The sequence below is a fragment of the Apteryx mantelli genome, chromosome 3 (assembly GCF_036417845.1).
Source record: "Apteryx mantelli isolate bAptMan1 chromosome 3, bAptMan1.hap1, whole genome shotgun sequence".
Taxonomy (NCBI): domain Eukaryota; kingdom Metazoa; phylum Chordata; class Aves; order Apterygiformes; family Apterygidae; genus Apteryx; species Apteryx mantelli.
The window spans coordinates 94,429,976-94,455,311 of NC_089980.1; the positions used below are offsets into that span (position 1 = coordinate 94,429,976).

The following is a 25,336-nucleotide window of genomic DNA, read 5'->3' on the forward strand; positions in this document are numbered from 1 at the left end:
TAAGTGCCAGTGTTCTGTAAGAATAGTAGTGTGTGAATGGATCAGGAAGAACAGGAGGATATAAAAATACAGGATTCATCTAATCAGATTTAGGTGTCTATGAGTCATCTAAATTAGTCACCCTAGGCTCCCTTTATTTTCAGAGGAGGATAGCAACAGTTCTTCCTCCTGCAATAAGAAAGATAATTGTTCTCTCTAGGTGACCATTTCTTTCTTGGCTCTAGAGGGGTTTAGGTTCATTACTCAGACTTGGACTACTGACTTTTAGGTCCCTAGAATTGGGAGAAATATCCCAAATTTGTGGGATAAATTGAGTATAAGATGCTTTCTCTTACCTCTTTTCTTATTACATTTCTGCTGTCTGCTTGCTGTTTTGCTTGTTTTGTTTCACAATTCAGGGAATGTAAAACTGAAAGATGAATCACAAGAAGACTACTTTGCATTTGAAATTCATCAGTCTAGGAGTGAATTTTGTTAAATATGGAATAGTAATCAAATAACGTACATGACTTGAAATATGTTGTTTTCTGCATATTAAAAGAATGCCTTGCAGTAAATTTACCGAAAAGCAGATTTAGTGAAATGTTGTAGGAACATTAACATCCTCTTGCCAACAAAAACATATTCCACTAGCATTATGCCTAGTCATTAAGGTTTTTTGAGTTAAAAATAACAACAATAATAGCTATTAAATCATTTGAAATCTTTTTCTTATCTTCCCAAGAACATCAAGAAACTCTAATCAATCATTTTCTCTTTTCCCCACTGTCAGACAATGAATCAGTATTTATTGCAATTCCATTTCATTTAGGCCTCAGAAACCCATTTTCATTTGATTAAATAATATTTGAATGTGGCTCGGAAAAAACTAAGAAATAGAACAACCTATAAGATATGTTAAATTATGAAACAAAGTCTTTGTTGCATGAGGGATGTATTTTTGGAAGTTAATGGGATAATGTACTAGTCCGTAATTTTGGATATATTATTTAACTGGAAAAAAAAAAAAAGAGGAAATATTGGTACATAAAATGCAATTTCAGAAACGCCACTTCTCTGAATAATGGGATTGCATATTCTCTTTCAGGTGAGACCTTCTGAAGCTCTTACTAGTCACCATTACCCCTGTACCTGCATTAAAGAATTATGGATTCTACTTATTCAGCTGCTGGATCATAGAAATAAAGGGTCTCACACAGAGGTAATGGAAGAATACTGTTACATAGGCATACGTGTTACATATACAGTGCAGTGGCCAAGTGTCCTCAGAATGCCATGAATGCACTAGTTTGTATATCTGATGATAAAGCTGAACTTCATTTTTGCAGGCTTTAAGAGGGCTGCGTGCTAAATATGAGGCTTTATGCCACATGTTTGAATGTGCAGGTCCTGACTCCAGCTTCACAGCTTACTGTTTAGTTATGACCTAGGCCACTGACAAGGAGTGCTCCTTGTGCTAAGGAAAACAAAGTGAAGGAACGGGCTGTGTAAGTTGTATTATGGGATAAAAAAGAAAAGAAAGCATCTTTACCCTTGTTTTTATTTGCAGTTTATGAATTATGTTATGTGAAAATTCATCGTCAGATATCAGAAGTACAAGAATGGTCAGACCAACGATTCATCTAGCACATCTTGCTGTCTTTGGCATCCATAACTTAACTAACTATATAAGAACAACCTGGTTTTGTTTCTGAAATTTGTACCTGCTGGTTTCATTTGATGCCTCCTTATACTTTTTTTGGAAGTATCAGTCATTTCCTACTCTGCTTCATTATACCAACTTGATTTTATATGCCTCTTCAGGTTTTCTCTGATATCTCCTACCTTCAGTTTTCTCTTTTCTAGACTGAGAAGTCTTACTGTATTCAGTCATTCCTTTTACAGCAGCCATTCCACACCTGTGGTTATACTTGTTGCCCTTCTCTGTACCTTTCTCATCCTTTCTACATCCTTTTTCAAATGTCAGAGTACCAGGACTGAACACAAGATCCAAAGTGTGAGCTATGTGGCTGTGTGATTTTTATATACTGAATAATGATGTTTTCTGTTTTGTTCTTTTCCTTTGCTAATAATTTCTCGTGTTTTGATTTTTCTTTTTTGACTGCTGCTGAGAATTGAGCTGATGTTTCTCTGAATGCATATTAAGAAGTGGCAACATTCTTTGAAAACTTTCTGAAACAATCTTTATAAAAAACAAAGCAGCCATCTGTGCAACAAGTACCATTTAGTTAGTGTAGAACAAAGTACTTCATAGTTGAGTATGTGCACTGATAGCTATTTACTCGTTAATGGCAACAGATGTAAAGGGGGAAAACAAAAATGAGACTTCCTTGCTAGTGTTAATTGTTTGCATGGCACTAGCACCTTAAAGCCTAAGTCAGGATCAGGACCCAGCTAGGTGAAGGCAGGCGATACATAAGTGCAAGGAAGTCCCCCAAAGGTTCTGTATAATTAGGCAAGATAGACACAGGCTGTGAGAAGTAATATTATGGTATAGATAGGGATCTGAGCCAAAGAGATCTAATCAATTTGACAGTGCTGTAACAGACTGACTTGAAACAAAGCAGGGAATGTGAACCTTAGTCAGCTCTCTTGCAGACTTATTCTCTTAACTATCATCTTTCCCTACTGATAATTGGCCATGGTAGAAGCTGCAAATTGTTCACTACCATAAAGAAAAGATCATATTTATATTTGTGATTAGATTGTTCTCTCAATACTATAAATGAGTATTAATGCCTAGATCTCTTTTTGCCCAATGCTGTTTCTTAGCATTAATCACATGCTTTGTAGGCTGCAGACAGTTACATATGCTGAGAAATAATTGTATCTAAGGGGTCACTGTCTCAGGTGTTAGGTTAGTCTGGGGCTAAGACTTTTCGCAAAAATCTGTTATAACAATATTCATTACAGAACTTTAATCTCTCTAATGCAAGTACAAACTGTTGGTGGTACACAGTCCTGTCTGTACAGCATCATTCCATCTGCTCTTAATTGTGCCTGTAAAGTATCACATCATGTTCTTCCTTGTGACCAGAGCTAGTCCTTTCACACTGCTTTCTACTGGCATTTGAGAGACAGCATCCTAAAATGGCTTCAGGTTTTCTGTGGTAGTACTGAACATTGTTGTTTGTTATTTTCTTTAAATGACTGTCACCTTGCATGTTCTCTGCAAAAGCAAATTTATCAATAGGACAATATTGTAGGGAACATTTTTAACATGGTCTTTGTTATTCAACACATTTCAACTTACTTTTCCATTTTCTGCAGTCTTTCTGGAGCTCGGTGAACAAAAATCTAAAGAATATCTTTGAAAGACCAAGTAGTTCTGACAGGATGTCTGTTTTTGAAACAAATCAGTGTAAAGACCCATTGAGTTTTAGCTGGTGGATTATTACACATCTGGCATCACTCTACCAGTTTGACCGTAATGGAAATCTAGATGAGAAGGTGGGTATGCTTTTTCTAAATATCTGAAAGTTGTATGTTTTATTTAGATCTCAGAATTTGTTTGGTTGTTGGCTGAAAACAATAGAAGAATTTTTACATACATGTTACAAAGGGTCCTTTAAAATTGGTGGTATTAAGGTGCGCTTTGTACAATTCAGTGTATTCCAGGATATAGTCCCTCAACATATTGGTTATATACCACATACTCAGAAGATTACTGTTTTAAAGAAACTTGAAGAATCCCTACTAGTTAGTGGCATGCACACTTAATGATGTGTGGCCTATGTATTAAGATTGTCCATCTGCAGCATGAATGCTTTACTGAGTTTGTTGTTTTAGGAACCGAACACATTTGATTGTACTGTATGAAGAATAAATCTCAAACACTGACTCTGTAGCTGTTATGCCACCTTTTTAAAAGTGGTAGCTCTGCTCTGGATAAATTCTAGTCTGTCTGATTGCTTTCTACATCATTTTTACGGCATTTGGCATGATGAGGGGTGTGTGTATATGTGTATATAGCTTAATTTCCTATGTTGATATGTAGTGCTGTTAGACACTTAAATAACTGCTGAATTCAAGCTTCAGTTTAGGATGTTCTGGCAGTGAGCTGCCAGACATTTGCCTTTAGATGATGGCCTCAGCTTTTCCCTCTAGATGACTGGATGGCTAGATTAGGCAAATCCATGATTATCAGGTTCTTGTCTGTGAATCTCACTGTGAGGGACTTAATATTTCTATGCACTGTGTGAGGGACACAGGTGCCTAGTTCAGACCTGCACATGCCATTCCTAAGTCTGCAAGATCTATGTAAGGCCATACTTGGTATTGGTGCATCAAATTCCTCCATGGACCTTACCATACCATTTGATTTATGCAGTTCTGGGGTAACCTAAACCTTGACCCTTCTTTCAGTCTCTTACTCTGAGATTAATCCTGCCTAGTTTTAGGTTTCTAATCATTAATTGGGAAGGAAATAGGAACTTGCTGAGGCAATTCATCCATTTTGAGGCGTGAAAGCTGCCAATTTTCCTTAATTGACTGAAGAGGGAGCTGTGATGATTAGCATAGACTAATCATGCCAAAGAGATAGCTGAAGACCCAGAGATCTAGTTTGTTAGGGGCTTTTTGGTCTGATAAAGTGTTCTCAACATTGGGGAGAATCTGGTTTTGCTCTCTTCCATCCTTTTATCTTCTCTGTCTTAACTGCAGAAATGCCTCATTTCAGTCTTAATTTTATACCATTTTGTGTTCTTTCTTTACGTTTCAGCTTGATTTCCTATCATCTCCAGTTTCCCAAGCATCAGCTATATAGGGTTCCTTCAAAATTTGGCTTAATTGCACTTTCTTGTGAAGTATCTTTCACTATTTGTAATTTAATAGTGCATACTAATATTGGACAGGTCATGCCCTTTCCCTGTTGAAATCTTTACCAAGATTTCAAAAATGTTTCCTGCCCCGAATTAGGATGAAAAGTTAAAACCTTGGAAATGTTTATGAACTGCAGATCTGGAAGCAGAGGGAAAAATCTGATCAACTCAATTTGATAGCTTAATTTTTTTCCCTGTTTCATCTTTAGATTTTTAAAAGCTTTAATATATGAACAGAGAAGGAATGAACTGTGTTGAAATGTTGAACTTCTCTGAATGCTTTCAATAAAATAGACGTTCTAATCAAAATAAGAATTGCTTTCATTGATTTTTATCTTGCAAACTTGCTGATTTGTCAAAAAAAAAAAAAGATTGGTTAGGGAAGGTGTTATAACACAATACTTGAGTACTTAGCTGAAAAACTCCTCACCATTTTTGGTGACTAGAAGACTTGGTGAATGTGGGACTCTCATCCTTCTGTCACTGTGCTTCAGGGGCAGGGAATCTTTTGTTCGCTGAGGGTTGATGGATCCTTTAGGATCCCATGACAGGCTGCTTATTACCACATGCATCAGACTTGTCTAATAACAGCATGGCAAAATGCAGCAACTTCTTATACATTTAAACAATGTAAAACTGCAAACTGTATCTGGTTGTCATGCTGCAGGTTATGTCAAGCTTCCCTTGCTCTTTTCCCATTACGATGTGGGAGACCACAGGCCATTCTGTATCTTGGAAGGGCATTGGGAAGATAGAGTTGCTATACTCCCCACTTATTACAGGAACTTAGATGCAGAGAAAATGTTATTCCTAGGTTGAACACAGAAACTAGCGTTGAGACATTTGTCCTGGGTTTCTTGTGTTTTGTGCCCTAATCAAAATGTCCTGTTTACTTTGATCATTGTTTTTTCCCTGTCTATCTTAGTGATATATAGTATGTAGCCTCCTGAGAGATTATTTTTTGCTTCAGGCAGGCACTATATTATTTAAACAAGCAAAACAGACATAGAATGGAAAAAAGATTCTTGTTCTTATTTTAAAGTAGAAATCTGAGATGCAGTGACAGAAAATTACTTACCCAAGATTAAACAATATTTTTTTCCTTAGAGTCCAAGTAGGAGAAAAGAATTTCCAAGCCAAAATTTATAAATCATGAGACCATCCTGTGCACGCTTCTCTTTGTTTCCAGCACTCTTTACGTTCAAACTGTTACCCTGTGGTTCACGTTTTTTTGAGAGTGTTTGTGAGTTTGTCCAGGGATCTCTTCTTTGAGCACTCTTAACTGTCATGTGTGCCTACAAAAAATCTGTCAGTAACAACAGTGCCTCTTCACACATGACAGGAATGTAACCTATCATTGATAGTTGACAGTAACCATTTCTTCATTTTTTTTTCCCCTGAATTACAGCCTCAAACAGCCTCAAACATTCTTTGACCATAATAAGATAAAATAGTCCCTGATATAAATTACATCAGGAATTACATCAGGGCTGAACATAGTCCTGTCTTGTTGGTTAAACAGTATAATGTGGTGGCTTCATGACACATATACTTTCTTTTAATTAACTGTGATCAGAAGTGGGAGGGTGATGTGTCGTAATGATGGTTATTCATGTGCTCCGTAGCAAAAATTGCCTCCAAGCCTATGTCATCTGTGGAAGACTTTCAATTTTTTAATGTGGACTGCATGGCCTTGAGGTTATTATGAAAGCTTTTAAAATTCTAAATAGGTTTCAGACCTGCTTCTTTTTATTTTTTCCCCGTTAGCTCATATAACATAATTTCAGATATGAAATGATTCATATAGATTAAATGTATATTTTGTACACATGAAAACATTTTTTAACTAGAAAATTTAGGCCAGTTTTTCTGGAGACACCTTTCTGAAGGATGTACAGTGCATGTCTTTTTTATTTTCCCTAACTCCACATTCAGGTCCCACTATGCTATTCTGAAAAGCGTGTTTTGTACATTTAAAAACCAAATGGGACCTGATGAGAAAAATCCCTACTTCTGAACATTGCAGGGGTCAATTTCAATATATTGTGGACAAGGAAATATAGGCAAAATTGCTTGGGGCAAAGAATTCTTGCCTTTGAATAATCTGAAATGGCTACCTGGCAAGATATGCAAACACAGATTTCCAGCTGAGAAACCTTGTATGGCTCTTCCAGGTAGTCAGCAGTTAAAGTCTTTGCAAAAGTTTTTTCCTGACAATCCAGAGGATCTCAGCTCATCTTCTTGGCTTTTCCAGCACTTTTACACACTGTGTAAGGTCTCCAAGTTCTGTTGGTTTTAGGACTTTGGGGGTGGAGGAAGTATACAGTAAGCCAGCAGGTTTGGAGTGAGATATGTAGATTCTACATATTATCTGACAAGGATGGATTTTAAACTGTTGCCATGCTGTGTTGCCAGTATAGCAGGGAATCCTGTTAGAATGTAAATTTAGCTAATTTGAATGAAACATTTCTTAAAAGGTAGAGACAATTGAGGCTAAAAGAAAAAATGCAGTGTGTTGTTGGTTTCATTCTTTCCCTGCGTTTGGATTGAACATGGGTGCAGTCTTGTCATCAGTTATGGTTGGTGTCAGGAGCTTGCCCTAGATTCCTCCAGGATCTTGTAAGGTGATCTGCATACTGCAGCTGAACTGAAATTTTGGTTCTAAACACTTTTGTATAAATGGTGTGTCCTTTGGCTATGGGAGTGTTAAAAGCCATGTTCTGGGCCAGTTGATCCAGAAGTTTCATAGCTATTTAGCACGACTCTCTAATATCTATTTCTCTCTGATATACCTGGCCTTTGAGCAGTTGATTAGCTTTACCTGGAGTTTGCAGTAGGACCATGCAGGTATTCTTGTAACATCCAGCTCTAAAATACAGGAGATAAAGTATGAAACTGGCATATGTGAAATGGCCATGTATGAAACTGAGCAGCTGGAACTGTCCAAGGACACTGATCATGCACTTCCTGGATTCTGTTCGTTACTGAAGTTGCTACCTGTGTTCCTTGGCTGCTTGTTGGATGCAGGGGTTTCTCCTTCTGACAGGACTTCAGCTGTGGTTTCATGATATAAGGACCTTGGCATCAATAACTACTTAAGAACTCCTGTTTACTGCTCTAGGCATGATGCACCCTCAGCTGCTCTGGCACAATTATGGAGCTATTATGTGGCCTAGATGAGATCCACCTCCCTTTTTTCCTCCTTTCTTTTTCTCTTAAAACTCTGGGTCAGTTCACTGATCTGGTTCACATTGGGTTCCACAAACAGAAGTACCAGAACAACTGAGCAGTGGCATGCCGCAGCTGCAAGGGCAGGAAGAGCAGCTGGCAGGATGAGGAGGAAGCAACGGGAACCCCTTAAGTAATGTTGCTGAAGTTGCTGTATCATGAAATCACAGCTTTCCTGTAACTTTCTGTAGATCTGTCCTTTATTTCCTTTCTGTTCTGTTTGTTCTATATTTGTATATTTGTTCTGTTTGTTCTAACAGTCAACAGACTGCTACCATCAGCAGTTGTTCAGAATTTTCTTTTTTGTAGTGCAAAATTGTAAAACCACTAAATAGTCAAACTATATTATGTGAATCGTAGAGTATCTTTGATCTCTAAAATTCTCTGAATATTCTCTGGAATTCTGTGTGGAATCTCACAGAATCGCAAAGTCAGTAGGAAAGGAAGACCATGGATGATGGTGTTGCTGCTGGAAAGTGGTTATATTTCAATTAACAAAGCACAAAATGCTCTTCATTGTAAGCTCTATACAGATGTTTAAAGGACAGATATCTGCAGAAGAATTAACAAGTGTCAACAGTTGTGATAACTGAGGGAATGAATAAGGCAGGACAAGGATTTAAATACTACATCTACACATTAGTTATCTACACAAGCTATATACATAACTGTGTGTATGAGATGATTTTTTGGTCCTCCTAAGTGATCTAGGTGTAGCCAAGAATTGCAAGTACATTGGCTTGGTCTCCTATTATTTACTTTTTTTCTGGCAAATAGTCTTAGTTGCAAAACCTTCTACCCTTTTATTTCCCACTTTGCCTAAACAGATATTTTCTCCTTTTAATATATTTTGCCATGCAACTTTATTACTTTAAAGGAATGGTCTAGTTGATTCAAATGGATAGTCATCTGCCTTTCCAAACTGAAGAATATGAATTATGGGCCGTATTTGACTTACCCTGTTTTGTTTTGTTTTGTTTTGTTCTATCTAGGTAGGGCAATACTGTCTGACCAACTCCTTACTAAGTTGACCAAAACAGTCCTTATTGTTTGGCCTAAGGAAAAAGAGTTAGAAGTAGCTTTTCACTGAAAAGGTGAACGAGAAAAGTGAGATTGTACAGTACCCCTCTTCTCTCCCTTATCTCTTCCTTTTTAGAGAATGTTAAGGAAAGAAATTATAAGATATACTTCTTGCTTACACTAATCAAAAAGGCCTGAATATTTTGCTTCTTTGCTAAAAAGTGAAGGTTGGGATTGAAAATGAGTCGCTTAAGCCAGTTAAAATAGCATACTTTTTATTTCATAAGGAGGGCTTTTTATTTGTTTTTGAGGCCTAATTACTAGGACAGATATCAGTTGCATTCCTAAAATAGAAAAGCTCTTTTCAGTGATGGTTTCAACATGCTGCCATGAAATTAAATATTTCTGGAAATCTCTTGCTTGCTTATTCTCATGTCATTATATAATGATTTCTGTGCAGAATACAAATACTATTTCATACTGATAATCAATATTTTTCAGAAACAGAAGGAATCCAATTGGAAATTTGTGGAAGAGCTCCTCAAAAAATCCATTGATGCTCAAGTAAGTGTGTAAAGGAAGAAATAATGAACAAGAAAGTGTCAGGGATGCTTTTTGGAAAAGACAGTGCATGAAACAGAGTCCAACTAACAAGTGTATTTTTGGAATTCTAATGTTTTTATCACAGGTGAATGATCATCCTTGATATAGCTGAACTATGGCAGTATACAGTTCCCTCCTTGTTAGCAGTTACACTTTCTTTAAAGTGATTGCGCTTGATGCTAAATTGTCAGATAAAGGAAAAAGATAATTATCCTGGAAAGGTATATGGCTACTCTGACAAGATGTATTCAGAATAAGAACTGGATGCTTAGAAAATGTAAACCATATACTGAATGTAAAGATATCAAGTTGAGAAGACATGATGAGGGAGATAGTCAGTTGCATTGAAAATTCAGCTATATCCTCATCACAGCGGGAAGGTGACTTGCCTTGCTGAGCAATTTGTCTTACAGGCTTGAATCAAACTCTTACTGATAAGGTTCTAGTTTCTGAGCACTCATTTCATACCTTATCATTTTTCTTTCTGCAGAACTGTTAATGCAATGCTTCATGGCCCAGAGGTCAGAACTGACCTCCTTTTAAAGTGCTTTTAAATATGCTGTTCATCACATTTTTAAATATGTTACGTTGCAGCTCTGTAAATTTGTTTTGAAGTTGCATGGTACAAATTGTAATTGCTGTAACAGCAACACCTATAAAAATAATTTCTTTAATTTGTGTGTGTTTAAAATGAGAATAAACATGTTTAGCTCTTGTATTTGGTCTCACATGAAATAAAAACAATCCTGCAAAATTCTATACTTAAAAACAGAATAGGAATGGGTTCTTTTTTATTATCATTACTGCCTTGCTTGTGCTTTAGTAAAAGCTGTGATTGAAGCTGGAGTTAGTAATAACAGTACTTGTTAAAAATACATTTTTTATTAATAAAAATAATTTTAGGATAGTTGAAACAATAGACTGGATATTAAAAAATTGAAAAATCATGCTATACATAAACTTTAAAGAATTGTAAAATTTGATAAACGGTTCTTAAAAGAAGGAGGAAAAACTTTCTTGGCCCATGAGGTTTAGTGAAGGCAGACCGACTTTCAGAATACTTTTTCTTAAAAATAGTTACTGATACCCCAGTTTCAGCGTTGTTAGCAATTATGTCAAAGATGCTTGAAAGAAAATCTTTCTCATCTAAAGAGGAGCTCTCAACTTTTTAACTAGCCTAAATTTCTAATAATTGTATTCTGCCAAGAAAATCTTGCAGTGGTATCTGTTTAAACATCTACCCCAAGTTCATACATAGATCTGCCTGTGGTCTCAGGATTTCATGTCTAATACTTCATGTATTTCATGTTTAAATACTTCAGTGTCTGTATTTAGAAAATGTAACAGAGTCATGCTGAGCCATTTCACTGAAATTAACAAGGTAAATCTATCTTATCCCTGACTTGAATTTCAAATATATTTTAGTTTATATAAATACTTGTGGGGTTAGCGTGTTTGGTTTTAGTTACCTCTTCATCCTGATAGTTGGGGAGATATTCTTTGTTTTGGTTATGTGGTCTTTTGGCTTATTGAAAGATTAACTCTGTTCTGAATGATTTCACAGTATATATTTGAATATGTATCCTGTGTGTATACATTCAAACTATAGTGATGACATCACTTATTGGATGGTTAGCATTCTGTGAGAGAAATTGGAGAGATTTAGATGAGATAGGAGTCATAAAAATTGTAAGTGGCAAATTAGCTGTTTTCCTGTATTGCATCTTCTGTATGTCAGCAACCTGAGAGATAGTGAGAGAACACTTGTAGTTACTCAGATTTCTCTAGAAAAGATTGCTTTTTTCTTGTGTTTATTATTTTGAATTAAGAATACTCTAAAGTCAAATAGAAGTGAAATATACAGCTTTTTGATGCTTCTGTTAACAAGTGTTGTATTGTAGACACTTTAGAAATGCAACTAGATGGCCAAGTTCAGAAGACTTGAATAAGGAGTGAATAATGACACTGTAGTAGGAGGCAAAAATCTGCCTTAAGCTCCAAAGGCAACCAGTCTCAGATTTAAAACAAGCTGCCATTTACCAAATACATGTTTGCAACTACTACCAACAGTTTGAGACATCTAGGTTATTTCATTTTTTGATTGTTCATTATTTTTTCTTGCATTGAGTTAGCTGTTTGTAGGAAATGCTTCTTGGAGAGTCTCTCTCCTATCAGTAACTGATTTTTTTTATGCATATGACCTTCAATTTTTACATTGTTAAAAGATGATTTAATAGGCACTGTAGCAGGTATGGATTTTGAGGGTGAGGCAGCAGTGGAGGAGAAGAACCATCACCTTTGCTGAGGAATCAGCAGAAGGCGGAGTTCACTTTCACATCCTTAGGACAGCTAAGTATTGGGATACTAAAAAGACTCACCAGTGTTAAAACTGCAGTATTTTGACTGTTTCAATAAAACTGTTGAGTTTAGTGATAGAAACTAAGGTTTCAGGAAATTGACAATGAGGTAAGTGACAGATAAAAGACCAGAAGACTGTCTATCTAGTCACATTAACCTAAGAACAGTTTAGTGGATCGGAACAATGATTCATTGAGGTAAGAACACATAACACCTCCCAAAAGAGGGGAAACAGGATGTAAGCAGTGGGATGAAGCTCTGGATTTACAGCCCTCTCTATTCCCATGTGTGTGCCCTCTGCCCCTGGGGTGGCTCCCCTCTTCTTAGGCAGGACTTTGCACTGCAAGGCTAGCCCCTGGAGTCTAACCCACAGCTCGTCGTGTGGAGGATCTCCAGTGTGGAGAGGGCAGGGCTCATGAGGCTACTGAGAGGCTGAGCCACCTCCATCCAGTATGTGCCTGATTTGGGGGGTAATAAAGATTGCCTGAGGAAAGCGCCTCATGTCCTGATGAAGGTGGCAGAGGGGTGCTGCAGTGCACTGTCTTTGGACAGGCATTTCTCATTTCCAAGGAGATACCCAGCCTGCTTCTGATCAAGGAAAAGATGCGAAGGGGCTGTCTAGTTCAGGGGGCCAAGGAAGGTGGGAAGGGAAGCGAAGGTATTCTGTTTATGGGCTGTAAATAAAAATGGTTGCAATAATGGATACTTTGGTAAAGTGCAGAATACTACTGCATTGCATGTATCCTTTCAGCTTCCAGCAGCTGGCAAATTGATGACTTTCTCAGCCAGAAACTGCTCTCTTTTTTTATAATTCTTGATAGATAGAGCTGAAGACACTTGTGTTAAAAATCTCTCATCTGTATCACAAAAACAGTCATTTCAGGGGAACTGATTACATCAGGTATTCCCTAGTTGTAATTTGGATTTGTTTTTACCAGGCTAATGCCAAAGGTAGAGCGGGCTTACAATTATATTTGAACCACAAAATGAAAATTACCGTACTAGGAATATTAGAATAGCTGTATTTGTGTACTGGGTAACATCAAACTGAGTAAGCTTGTGGATTGTCAGTATAAGATGAATTTGTGCTTACAGGCTTCTGTTGCAAGTGAGAATCAAAAGATGGATGTTTTTATTCATAAGAACTAATAGCAGCTTGTGTCTTACTAGCCTCTCATTTTGGAAAATAAATGCTTTGTGTTGTTTCATTTTTACTGCAATTTTTTTATACCTTCACTACATTTTGTGTTTAATTCTACTCTGGAAGAAGTACAGAAGTACTTGCTGGAGTTCTAGGAAAACAATTTTGTTACTACAGTAGGAGGTCATAAAGGAAAAATGTTGTGTTTAGATAGTACTACCATTTTGATAATATCTGGTCTTCCTCCCTTCTGTGATAAATTAAAAGCTGACTACCTCAAGAATTCTGACAGTATTTCCAGCAGTGCAAAAGACCATTTTAAGCAAAAGAGCAATGAGAGAATCCATTAATCCCAGAGGTATTTGAAGTCTGGAGAACTCTTTCATGTTAAATTTGAGATAAAGCCTTCAGAACTAACCTGGTTTTGAAAACTGTTCTAAAACTATTGTTGGACAGATAACTGGTGGTCTGAAATTGAAGCTGCTCACAATGCCAAATTTATTGTTGAATTAGTCTAATTAAAGCAATAATTAAATGTTGAATTAGATCCTAAATATAATCCTGTGCACGAATTTGGGCTTTAAAACTAAGCATTCTCAGTTGGAAGCTTTTTTTTTTTTTTTTTTTCATACATCTTCTGTAACTTTGTAGATCTCTCTGGAGAAACAGGCATGTTCATCTGCATTTTTTGTGTTCCGTGTCAGACACTTTTATCCATAAAAATAGCAGCTGTTGAAAATGGCTATGGTTCAGTGACTTCTTGTTTTTGGATAAGTTTATTTTTATTTTACTTAAATTGGAGACTACCAATTTAATATGTACAACTATATCATATATAAAAACAATATTTGAAGATCACCCTTTGTAGCCATTTTTATTATACTTGAACTGTTCTCTAATTTTTAATGAGTCTCTCTTCAAGAGTTTCTCTTCTATTTCAGTGTTTTTCAAATTTGTTATGTATAATTCGTTGAATACGTAATTTTTTATATTACAAATGAAAAAGTCTTTTCAAGTTGTTTTAGAAATATACCACTTGAAAAGCCATATGCTGTAGATTAACTGTAGATTGTTCATGAGAAGAGAAGGCAGACATGATTAGTAGCTATTGTAAATGATTGGCATAATTGCTCACAGTGTTCTGATAAAGTATAACAAATAATGTTTTTCTAAAGAGAAGTATAGCCAGATTTATGAAGTTAGCTATAAGTTAATGAGTTACAGCTCCTCTGTAGTGTTGAAAACAGGGGGAAAAGGCAGGTCTAAAACATAAGTCATAAAAAGTAGCATTGTGGGTCAGATCAGAAGTCCCTCTCTTCCAGTATACTGTCTTTGATAATAGTGTAAAAGGCTCTTAATGAAAGAGTATTTAAAAAAAAAAAAGCCTAATGTTATCCTCTCCCATCACCTAGCATCAGTGGGGTTTTTTTGTTTGTTTGTTTAGCATTTTCTTTGCTGGATCATCTTGGACAACTGTCTTGTATACTTCAGGATCCAGCAGGGTAATTGGAACTGAAGGGGATAACTTGCTGATGTTTATCTGAGGGATGAAAGAGGTTTTGTTCCTTCTCCATCCTGGGTACTATATTTTCAAGTCATTAGACTTGGCCTGTATCCCCCTCCGCCTTTTCTTCCCCTTTAGCTCATTTTGTGCATTTAGAAATCCAGGCCTATTTAGTATTCAGAAGTATTTGAAAACTAGGAATAGGTCAGAGGTTTCTCTTGTCACAGAACAAGTTTGCTGCAATCCCAGAGGTGAATAAGACTTACGTGTCTTAAGATAACTACAGAGAAGCTGGTCCCCTAAGCTGCCTTTATAGTCGGTAGAGATGAGAAATCCCTTCTAGGGCATTATTCTTCTCTTTCTAAAGTAGATGTCTGAAACAGGCTGGATTAATTAAACATATGATTTCAGTCTGACTGTGGAACTCATAACATCCTAGATCTGTTGCAAGTCCAGCTTTGCTGACCACAAATGCTGGGTGAGATGAGTCCCACCCACAGTAACCTAGAATTACAAGCTGAATACTTCATGGTCTTCAAATTGATTTGAATTTCCTATTTTCTTTAATGTGGGCTGTATATTCTTCCTTCCTGTGCAAAAGTTGGAACTGATGAATACAAAAAATGTTTGTTTTCTGCAGTGGAGCTAGTTGGCAATATTTAAGAGGCTTACTTGCCATTGGTTTGGAGTTGTCTGAGATGTTCTCAAACCTCTGCAACATGGCTAGAGTGAGAAGAAACATGATTCAAAAAGGGAAGCCCCTCCTGTTTTGTAATAGCATTGTATTACTGGCAGTATAATGAGAAACATCACCTTTCAAGTAGCTGCACCTTTACTTGCTGCATAATTGGAGATGCAGCATCATACAGATTGGTAGTGTGACATCTCTAGAATGAGCTGTCTTTTGGCGGTACACTGCAGAAGGGTTTTAACATGCTGCTGACTCATGCATTCAGTATAGCTAATGCCCCTTTTACCATTTTGTGAGGTTTTGTACCACACAATCATGTTTCAAGTTAGGCTCACAGTATTGAATTTGCTGTTATCTTAATGTGTCCACAACTCTGTGGACACCTAAAAATGTGCATGATGAGCTATTATATTGGCTGGATTTCCAGGTGCATTGGATGACGATGCCTGTGTTTGTCAGCTTTTATTTTCTAGTTCATTGCTCATATTAGCAGATGCTTTTTTTAACATTATATAAATAGAAATAATTTTTATATTAGGAAATTATTTTCGGTAGTTTGGTGGTATTGGGATTATATGTAGGCAAGGTGATGCTCTCCTGTGACACTAAACTTTTTTCTTCCCTTTGCAAGACCGGTGTGTTAGAGGAACAGTTACGAATGCATCTTCAGTGCTGTTTGACTTTGTGTAGTTTCTGGGACTTGAACCTATCTGTTGCCACCATCCTCTGGGATTATTACAGCAAGAACTTGGTAAGTAGATGGATATATGAAGGAATAAAGTTGAATGTGGACAGTCCTCAATTTTAGCAATTAATTCTACTTCTCCTCTAGCCAAACATGATTGCTGTACTTTTGTAAAAATGACTAGTCAATGGCAGTATCTTTAAATTTGCTGTATTTATTTTAATAATTATGTTTAAACAAGTATTATTGTTATATTATGTCATAGTAGAAAGAATGCATTTTGACTCTTATTTTTAATCAGGGCTAGTGATTTTAAGATCTTGTAAAAACACTTGTACATATTGACAGTACAGTTTTATTTTCTGAGTTGTGGTAGGAAGAGATTGCCTTTTGTTTATGTGAAGGACTGCATTTTATTGCCTTTGGAATATTACCATTTTATGTTACTTAACTTCTTCTCTGGTTTCATTTATTATTTTAGAACAGTTCCTTTACTGTTCCTTGGCTTGGTCTGAAGGGTCTGGCAAATGTTAGTAAAACTCCTTTGTCAATGCTTGAGCTGGTGAAAAGCTGCTGTTGTGACCAGCAGATCCCTGCTCTGTACAAGTCCAGCAACAGTTACCTCATTTTTCTCAGCATTTTGGCACGGATGATGAAAGAAGAGGCAGAGAACAGTGGTGTGCATCCTTGGAAACAAATTAAAGGACGGTATGGCCTCTATTTAGCTTATGGTCCCTGTAAGAGACCTAGTCAGTCTGATTGTACAGCCCTTGAACCACATACTGCAGTGAAGGTGGTACTGCGCTCATCAGAAGGTTAAAGGGGATGAGGGATCCAGGGTGATTCATGATTGGAAGAAGACAGTTGTTGCCGGCTAAGGCTGTGACAGGTGTATAGCTGGGTCCAAGAGTCATCTTGGCATCCACAGCCTTTGATGGTTTACTTCCTCCTACAGGCCAGGGATTTAGTATACTGGCATCGTATGCACTGGTACAACCCTATTGCCAGTCAGGTAATGTAGTTAAAGCACAGAAATTCTATTTGAGCTGTGTGTAAGCCATGTGTCATCCAAGAACCTGCAGACAGGCTCTTGCTGTACCAGTAATTCCATTTATATTTTCTTTTTCATGGTTGCCTAAATTTTTCCACAGTATTTTTGAGAGGATTTTACTTTTTCATTAATTTTGAAACATACTAACTATGGGATATGTTAAGTCATTACATAAAGAAGCATAAAATACATGCGCTGTAAATCAAAATCCTGATGTCCTATGTACTTACTGAATCCTTGAAATATGTATTACAGTAATAACAACTTACTGTTCATTAAAGGTGCTAAAGTTTTTATGAATTGCTTTCATTGTATAAAACAGACTCTTAGAATTAGTTCTTAAGTATTAATCTCAGTTATTTATATATATGTAATATATATTTAAAATGCATATGTGTATGCAAACCCTGCAATGATACGTAGTAAGCTTCTTCCAAGAAAGAAGCATTATCTTGGGTCTCAGAAGGGGGAAATATATCTACTGCCTATCTATGCTTCATGAGTTGTTATAGTCTTCAAAACTTGCGTTTAAAAATTACTACAACTGCATATTGAAACAAATATGACATTGGATGTTGAATCAATGTCTTGCTTTAGTTAGTAATTTTAATTAGTCTGCTCTGTTTTCACTGAAAACAAATTATACTTACATTTTTGTCTTATTATAGCTTGTTACTTTTCCTAATTTAAGAGGGGGAATAATAATACATAACACACTCTGCCAGTCTGCTCAACCAGTATTCATCATTTCTACCTTGAATAAATCAATTACACAAGTAACAAATTTTAACAGCCTACAGCTATGATTTTGGGATGAACTCTGTTTTCTGCAGCTAACCAAGCATTAATTGATGCATGAAAAACAGAAATGCCTGTCAGTAGTAATTTACTACTAAGCAACATTAATTGGATTTGCTATAATTTTTGGTAGCTAGATTTGATAACCTCAGCACCATTTCCAACTGTTTTTCCAGGTGATGGAATAAGAAAACAGCATTTATGGATGTTTAACTACTCTATATGGAACTTTTTTTTAAGTTAAAGGTGAAAGATACATCCAAGTTTTTAATCACAAGTTAAGCAACCCATTTTCATCTTATTCCTTTCTCATAAGAATGGTGACATTTATTTAAAAGTCCAGATATGAGCAAAGGTCACACAAAAAACACCTATGTAAAAGCTTTCTGCTTTTTGCCAATCACTTTAAAGTTGCAAAGTAGGAGAGCTTTTCACCATTAGCTATGTATGACTTAAGCACTACCGTATAAGCAATCCAGCTTAAAGTTTCTTATCACGTCTTCCTGCTAGAGAAAGTTCCCTCTCCCAAATGCTCCAGTTTCCTGTTTCCTCCCAAACTTGTAGTCTGCAGTCCATACAACATGTGCCTGATAAACTCCATGCAAGACTTTTGCAGAACACTGTCGAGAAAAGGAGCTTTCTATCAGGAATCTTTCTCTCCCTTTTACTGTAGTGATGATTAAGTAGGTGAGCCTTTGATCACGACAGCTATGGTAGTATAACGTAAGAACAGAAATTAATATCTCAAGGAGAGAGGTCCCTGGCCATTTTTGGAATTTTGTGTGTGCCACCTGGAAATCACTGAGCTTCTAGGAAAGAAGTTGAGGTACAGAAAGTGTTAGCTGTTGCTGAGAGATGCGACTTAACAACAAATTGCTTTCTTTTCTAGCAGTCCTCACTGGAGATGTGCTAAGTTTGATTGATGCGAAGGCATGGTATGGAGAAAACTCATCACAGACAAAGCAGAGAGTCTTCTAGTAACACTGGGCTAAACTTTCTGCTAGAGGTTGGATGTTGGGGTAAGGGAGAAAGGTTAGGCTGCTCTTGGAGTTGAAAGCTCCAGCATGCACTTTGTATTGGGAGCAGAAAATGAAATAGCATTTTTATTCCATTAGCCAAAACAGTAGGAGAGGGGAGGGAAGGGAAAAAGAGGGTATCTAAAAACTAAGAGTTATTGTAAAAGGGTAATTCTAGACTAAAAGCATGAAAATACAATTGTAGTGTATCAAGCAGGTAGAAAATAGTGTATTTGAAGAAAATTTGTTTTGTTTTTTGTTTGTTTGTTTTGATGTAGAATTTATTCCAAGTTCCATCGGAGAAGAATGCAGGAGCTGACAGAAGTGGGTCTGCAGAACTTTTTTAACCTTTTCCTTATGCTAGCAATTGTTGCAGAAAGAGAAGACATAGTGAGTCGAGTGTTGGATCTTTTGGATTTCCTGACTCCATCCTCTGTTACTGTCTGTCAGAGAGCTCTCATTTGGAGAGGCCAGTTTGCTTTTCTTTTGATTTATGTTGAGAAGAACATGGACATTAGTGTCCTAGCTGAGAAACTCTCAAATGCTTTCCGTGAAAAAGCAAAGGAGTTTTTGGTAAACAAAAATGACTACACACAGAAACAAAATCTCTGGACTTTACTTTCAACATACATTGATGGTGTCCAAGAAGTGTTTGAGACCAGCTGCAACCTGAATCTTTCTCAGGAAAAGTTGCTAAATGATGGCTTTACTATGCTGCTGCCTGCTTGTCGAGGAGCTGAACTGAGTATGGTCCTAAATTTTCTACAGGTTGTTCTAGCCAGACTTCGGTAAGTTATTTAGTTAAGTTGTGGATATAGACTGGCATGTTGTTTTTGTGTTTGTAGTCAAAATGTAGTTCATATTAATTTCTTCCTGAAACACAGCAGAAGTAAAGAGGTAGCTCTGGAGGACTGTGAATGATTTGTTAAATTTCAAAATTCACCAATACCTTGCTATGTTTAGAATCTTAGAAATGTTTCCTTACAGTTTCAGGACACTGAGGGTGTCAAGACACAAAAGTTTGAGATCTCTTGATATTTTGTTATGAATCAGTGGCACTGTAGGCAAAATCATTCACTTGCCACTGTTTCAGAGAACACCGTGAACATACTATCTTTCCTTTGGCACAAGAAGTTTCAAAATTCATATTTGTACTAATTACGGAAGTTACTTTTTTTTCAGTGAATCTGTTCTATTTTTCAGATTCTTCGTTATAAATTTTTTTTATCTCTTTCACCAAGCTTGTGATCAAATATAACAGTTATGGAGACTTTTAGTCTGGGGTTAGATAGGAAAGAAGGAAATCACATTTCACCACTGAAGCAATTTTGCTTTGAGGTACTAGTTCAGTTTTCAACAACCACAGGGTTCTTCAATAAGCATATTTTTGTCTGCTGAGGCCTTTTGGAAGTAGTCTTCCAGTTTGAAGCCAAAATTGCCTCTTTTTTTTTTTTTTAATAAGTTATTAAGAGGCAGCTATTGATCTGCCATTACTTGAGATGTGCAAGACCGGAATATGTGGAAAGAACTGTGTAAGAGCGTGTAATAGGAATAGTGAGGCCCATATGCAAGATCTCTCTTTAACGAAGTGCTTTGTTACTGTCTAGTAGTTTGATTGCAGCTGTCAATAGCTTATATGTCCAAAGACAACTGTTTTTCTGGCAGTCTTTTGGAAAAAGATGAAGCATGAAACTAAGTTTAGTTGATTTATTATTTATTATTTCAGTTCTACTGAATGCATTTACTGGAATAAATTGGAGACTTCAAAAATACTTTGAAATTTTCTCCATTGGTTAATATACAGCATTTGTGTTGCTTTTAAAGATGAAGTAGGGAGAAATTTTAGACTGTGAAAAAGTTTCCTGTTTCATAACTTGACATTGTTCTGAAGCTTTCCAAAACTTCAGGGTTATGTAGTCCTCTTGTAACATAGAGAGAAGAGGATAGAAATTCATTCTAGACTTCTCAGGCCATCATGGGCAAGGTACAGTACAGTTATTTATACCTTTACTTACACAAAGGAGTTGTTCTGAAATAATTTGCATTACCAACATGCTCAAATACTTAGTTGTATGAGAGAGATTATTGGAATCTTGTTTTTAACTGTTGGGAGGGAATAGTGAAATGTTACTGGGTCTCTTTCCCACATTGATAGACTCACTGAAAATAGTCCTCTGCTGCCAACATGAGTAAAACAGCACTAAAAATAGTTTCTTCATTCAGAAGATTTAGATGATTTTGTGCCAACCAGAGGTTAAAGTATTACTACCTTAACCAGACTGATTAGGCCTATTGTGTTTGCAAACTTGGAAGAGGATGAAATGGTTCAGTGCTGTTCTCTCTCCTGTTTTTAAAATCCTGATATATAAAAGATAGTAGACCTTTCATAAATAAAATTTTTCTGTAGACTGCACTAATAGTTTTATAACTGTGTGACAGGGAATTTCCAGGTAGGAAGGAAGTGAGATCACTGATTAAAGAGACAAGCAGCTCCCTGTAGGCTGTTAGGAAATAATAACTTCATGTGCCACTTTCTGCTAAACCCGGCTGATGGCTCACAGGAGTATTCTTTATTGCTGATTAAGTAGCATTATGAAAATACTGCCTTGGTTATGTTAACTGAATGCCTCAGTATTTAAAGCTTAGAATGTCAAATAGTTCTAGCAGTCTCCTTTAACGTATCTTGTTGCATTGCTACTATCACATTTCAGGTTTCCCACTTGCTTTTATTGAGGGTATTGTAAAAAAGGCAATCTTTCATTTGCAGACTGAGGTGTAGCCAAAAGCTCTTCTTTAATTATAGCCATTCATGCTGCTATGGTTAAGGGTCTGTCAGCATTTCCATTATAAACTTTTATTTTCAAGGGTTTGTAACAGAGCTGTGAAAACTTGCTGTGGGCTAAGACTTGTCATAGAAGGGTTTGAAAGTGTGCTTGTTTTCTTCCTTTCTTTTTTCTTAAAAGGCATCACAAAAACGGACCTCCACCATTTTTACACTACTGTATTTTAAAATAACCCTTTTCTGACCTTCCCTGTGTTTTGTTGTCTGCTAGAAAATTGCTGGTAACTTTTGATTGTTGTGTCTACCTACGCTTAGGGTATTTTAAATAAGCTGTTTTATACCATTGTTGGTTTTTTTTGTTATTGTTATTACTATTTTGGCATCCAAATACTTCAAATGAGCTATGACTTAGCAGGAAAAATTATTTTATTAGTCTTTGATCTGTGGAGAGTGGATAATTGGAAACAAGATGCTACTTGCTGGCACTTCCAAGTATTTGGTTTTCATAGTGAGATTCAGTATGAAAGTGTAAGATTGTATTTTAATACAGTCTCCTTTTAAAAAACATATGTAAAATAAACAGTCACACAAAAAACCTCAGTAAAATAAAAAATGTGACAAGATATAGACTTCCTTCTTAGGTTTACTTGGAGCCTTCAGCACCTAGCTCAGACATAAGGTTTTCATTACTTTTTTGTTTCTGCTTTTAAACAATACTTTAGATCCCTGAATTTTTTGTCCTTAATGAAAGGTAAATGTGGGATGCTTGCTCCATGTGTGCTTTCATTTGTTGCAAATTTCTAGTGCTTCCCATCATCTGAGTACCTCATGCCACAAAAAAACCCCAAACCCTAGGTTAATAAAAGTACAGGCATTTAATGGATTTGATTAAAACTCACTATTAAAATGGACACTGGCTTAGAGAAATTTACTGAGTACCTGGAAGACAGTAGGTTCCAGCATTTGTAATACGTTACTCTTAAAAAAGTGCTTGCAACATATTAAAATGTCTTTTATTGTAATCAGATAGATATTGCTCTGACATGAACTTTTTCTCGTTACCATCTTTCTGGTGTTTATTTTTTTGTAGTACATTAGAACTGAGTTACAGTATTATAAAATGTAAGTACATGGCCCGGTATAAAATCACTGCTGGTACTCTAAACATCTTTGTGTAGTTTCAGCGAGACTTACTATGGATTCTCATAGGAGAAGAGAGAACTACCACAAACCTAATAGCATAATAAACAGTGATTTTATTTATGAAGACAATATCTGAGTATTTATGCCAGCTTCTAATGCTCTGCCAAAGTTGTAGGATATGAAAAGTTACTGAAAAGTTCAGTGTGTAAAATTTCCTAAGTTTGTCTTTTTGTCTCTACATGAATGCTAACCAGGTAAACATGTGTCTAATTAAAATCTCCATTAATAACTGAGCCATGGATAACGGCAGAAATGGATGTCTCTATCTGTCACAGTGTGTCTAGCCTTGAGGTTGAGAGAGAAATCATGATAGAAATGGATTTTCTATCCAGTATTATCTTTGCTATGGAAATGTATACTTATTTGTAATTTTTTTGCATTATATTTCCATCAAAAAATGCTGTGGGGAGCATTCTGAGACCAACAGGAGTTTCTCTTCCTTTCTCTGGTATTGCATTAGTCAGCAGATGGAGGAGGATGGAAAGGTCCTCCCCCCTTCCTCCCTCTTTTCTTCCCCTCCTCAGGAATTTTAGTGTTAGTCTTTGGAAAATGTATTTTTCTTAGGTTGAACTTCTGAAGACTGTGTTCAGAAAAGTTTGGAAGAGCATGAGTCTTCTCTTACCCATCCCTTCCCATGAGTATATTTAAAGCTACCAATATGATGTCCTGATAAGTACAGAGGGTAGCTCTGTGACAAAAACACCGAGCTGAGATTCAGGAGAACTTAGTTTGGCTCTGCCAGACTTACTGAGTGACCATCAGAAAGTCTCTGAATGTTGCTACGAGCTTTGTTCACCTGTATGGAAAATGGAAATAAGTCCTTCCTTTTTTGTCTTGCTGTTATAGGCTGGGAGGCAATTATAGGTTTGGGGAGCAAGCATGTCCAGCAGGACATGGGTTGGCTTGACCTATGATTTAAAATATTTTAGGGCTTTGAAGTGCAGGAATTCTCTTAATTAAGCTGAGGTATGAATGAATTTAAAGTAAATATAGTCTCTAAATGTTTTGGAACATGGAAAGTAAGCATTGCTTAGAATGTAGCACTGTTCTGAAAGGTTTATTGTGCCCAAATCCTTTCAAGTAATCTGTTTTGGTTTTCTGTGGGGCTACTACATGTGTTCTGAGCTACTTTTATTACTTTAAGGTATGGCTCTCATAATTAAAATTCAATTTCCTTTCTATTCCTCTTTCTTTACCTGGTATTGCACTGTTTTGTGTGTGTGTAAAATAACATCATATGCCTTTTGTGTTCTGATTTTCAAAGACAACTAGCTAAAACTGAAGTGTATTTTGATTGCATGTCCTCTGCTCTGAGAATATTACTATATTAATGAATGAAATGAGATACATTGCACTGAAGCTGTGTACCTAATACTTTGTTTGTGGAAGGTTCCTGTATTTGTCTAGGATTGCTTCAGGTTTGCTGGAGTATTTACTTCCACTTCTTACTATCAATTTTCTGGAATCTGTAAAAGGTCACATGAGAGCTGAATAATTGATTAAAATCAATTTCATATTAGTGTTTAGGATGTAATAGAGAGAGCATCTGCCATAGCATTGTTTTAAGAACAACCTGAAATAACAGAAGCAGTCAAGGAATCTGCCAAGCTTCTGATTGTTGATGCCCAAGTAATGCCAATCTTTTTAGATACATGAAGCTAAAGAAATTCAAGTGTAGTACTCTAATTATGAAGATATGCAGCTCTGTCCCCTGTGCTAGAGACTGGAACACTTTTCTGTCTTTCATCCATTGTACCCATTTTATCTACCAAAAATTAATTCACGTAGGCCTTTTTGTGGCCTACCTGACAGCAATACAAGACTTACTGTTGTGAAAGACTAAATACACAAAAAAAGAGTAAAATCATATCCAGGTGTAGTAAGAACCTGCTGGTTAGGATCCTGTTGTTTAGAAAAATATGTGCTTGTTCCCTGAAGGACAGAAAGTACAGATTTGTTTTCCGGTGGAAGTGTCTCACTTTTGAAACTGTTTTCCCCAAATGAACTTTCCTCTCTGTTTTCCTTCTTTTCTTCTTTGCCTGAAGTGTAAAAATGGCATTTCATATGGAATATTTTTTGTTGTGGATGTTAAAGAAATATTTTTGCCAGTAAAACCATTATATGCAAGTAGCATTCTAATCTCTTAATTTTGATTGTTTCTTTGTTACCTTACAAGATATATATTTCTTCTCTCTTTAGATATCTCTTGTCAGATTTAAGGCTTATTTAAAATGAAAAGAAAGCTGAAGCAATTTTCTTTATTCCATTTCAGTCTCCTAAGGCCTATTTCCCCCTGGTGAGCTCATAGCAACAGGGGGGTTTAAGGGAATTCAGCTTTCTGCAAATTAATGTCTCGCATCATGAAAATTCAGGACTTTTTTTTCTATATCTTGAAAAAGTAATACAGTGAGTGTGAGTATTATTTCTTGCCAGCGG

At 36.4% G+C, this 25,336-nt stretch overlaps 1 protein-coding gene across 5 annotated transcripts in view; it reads left to right on the plus strand.

Annotated features, from left to right (window-relative positions):
- Window positions 1-25,336, plus strand: part of MMS22L (MMS22 like, DNA repair protein) — a 100,637-nt gene that overhangs the window by 21,088 nt on the left and 54,213 nt on the right. For 4 of the 5 annotated variants that reach the window (XM_067293947.1, XM_067293950.1, XM_067293949.1 and 1 more), the window contains exons 9-14: window positions 1,088-1,201; window positions 3,271-3,450; window positions 9,570-9,632; window positions 15,997-16,116; window positions 16,532-16,758; window positions 19,194-19,703. In XM_067293947.1, the coding sequence (XP_067150048.1) occupies window positions 1,088-1,201; window positions 3,271-3,450; window positions 9,570-9,632; window positions 15,997-16,116; window positions 16,532-16,758; window positions 19,194-19,703 (1,214 nt within the window). The remainder of the gene's footprint in view (window positions 1-1,087; window positions 1,202-3,270; window positions 3,451-9,569; window positions 9,633-15,996; window positions 16,117-16,531; window positions 16,759-19,193; window positions 19,704-25,336) is intronic. The other variant, XM_067293948.1, reaches the window with a different exon arrangement.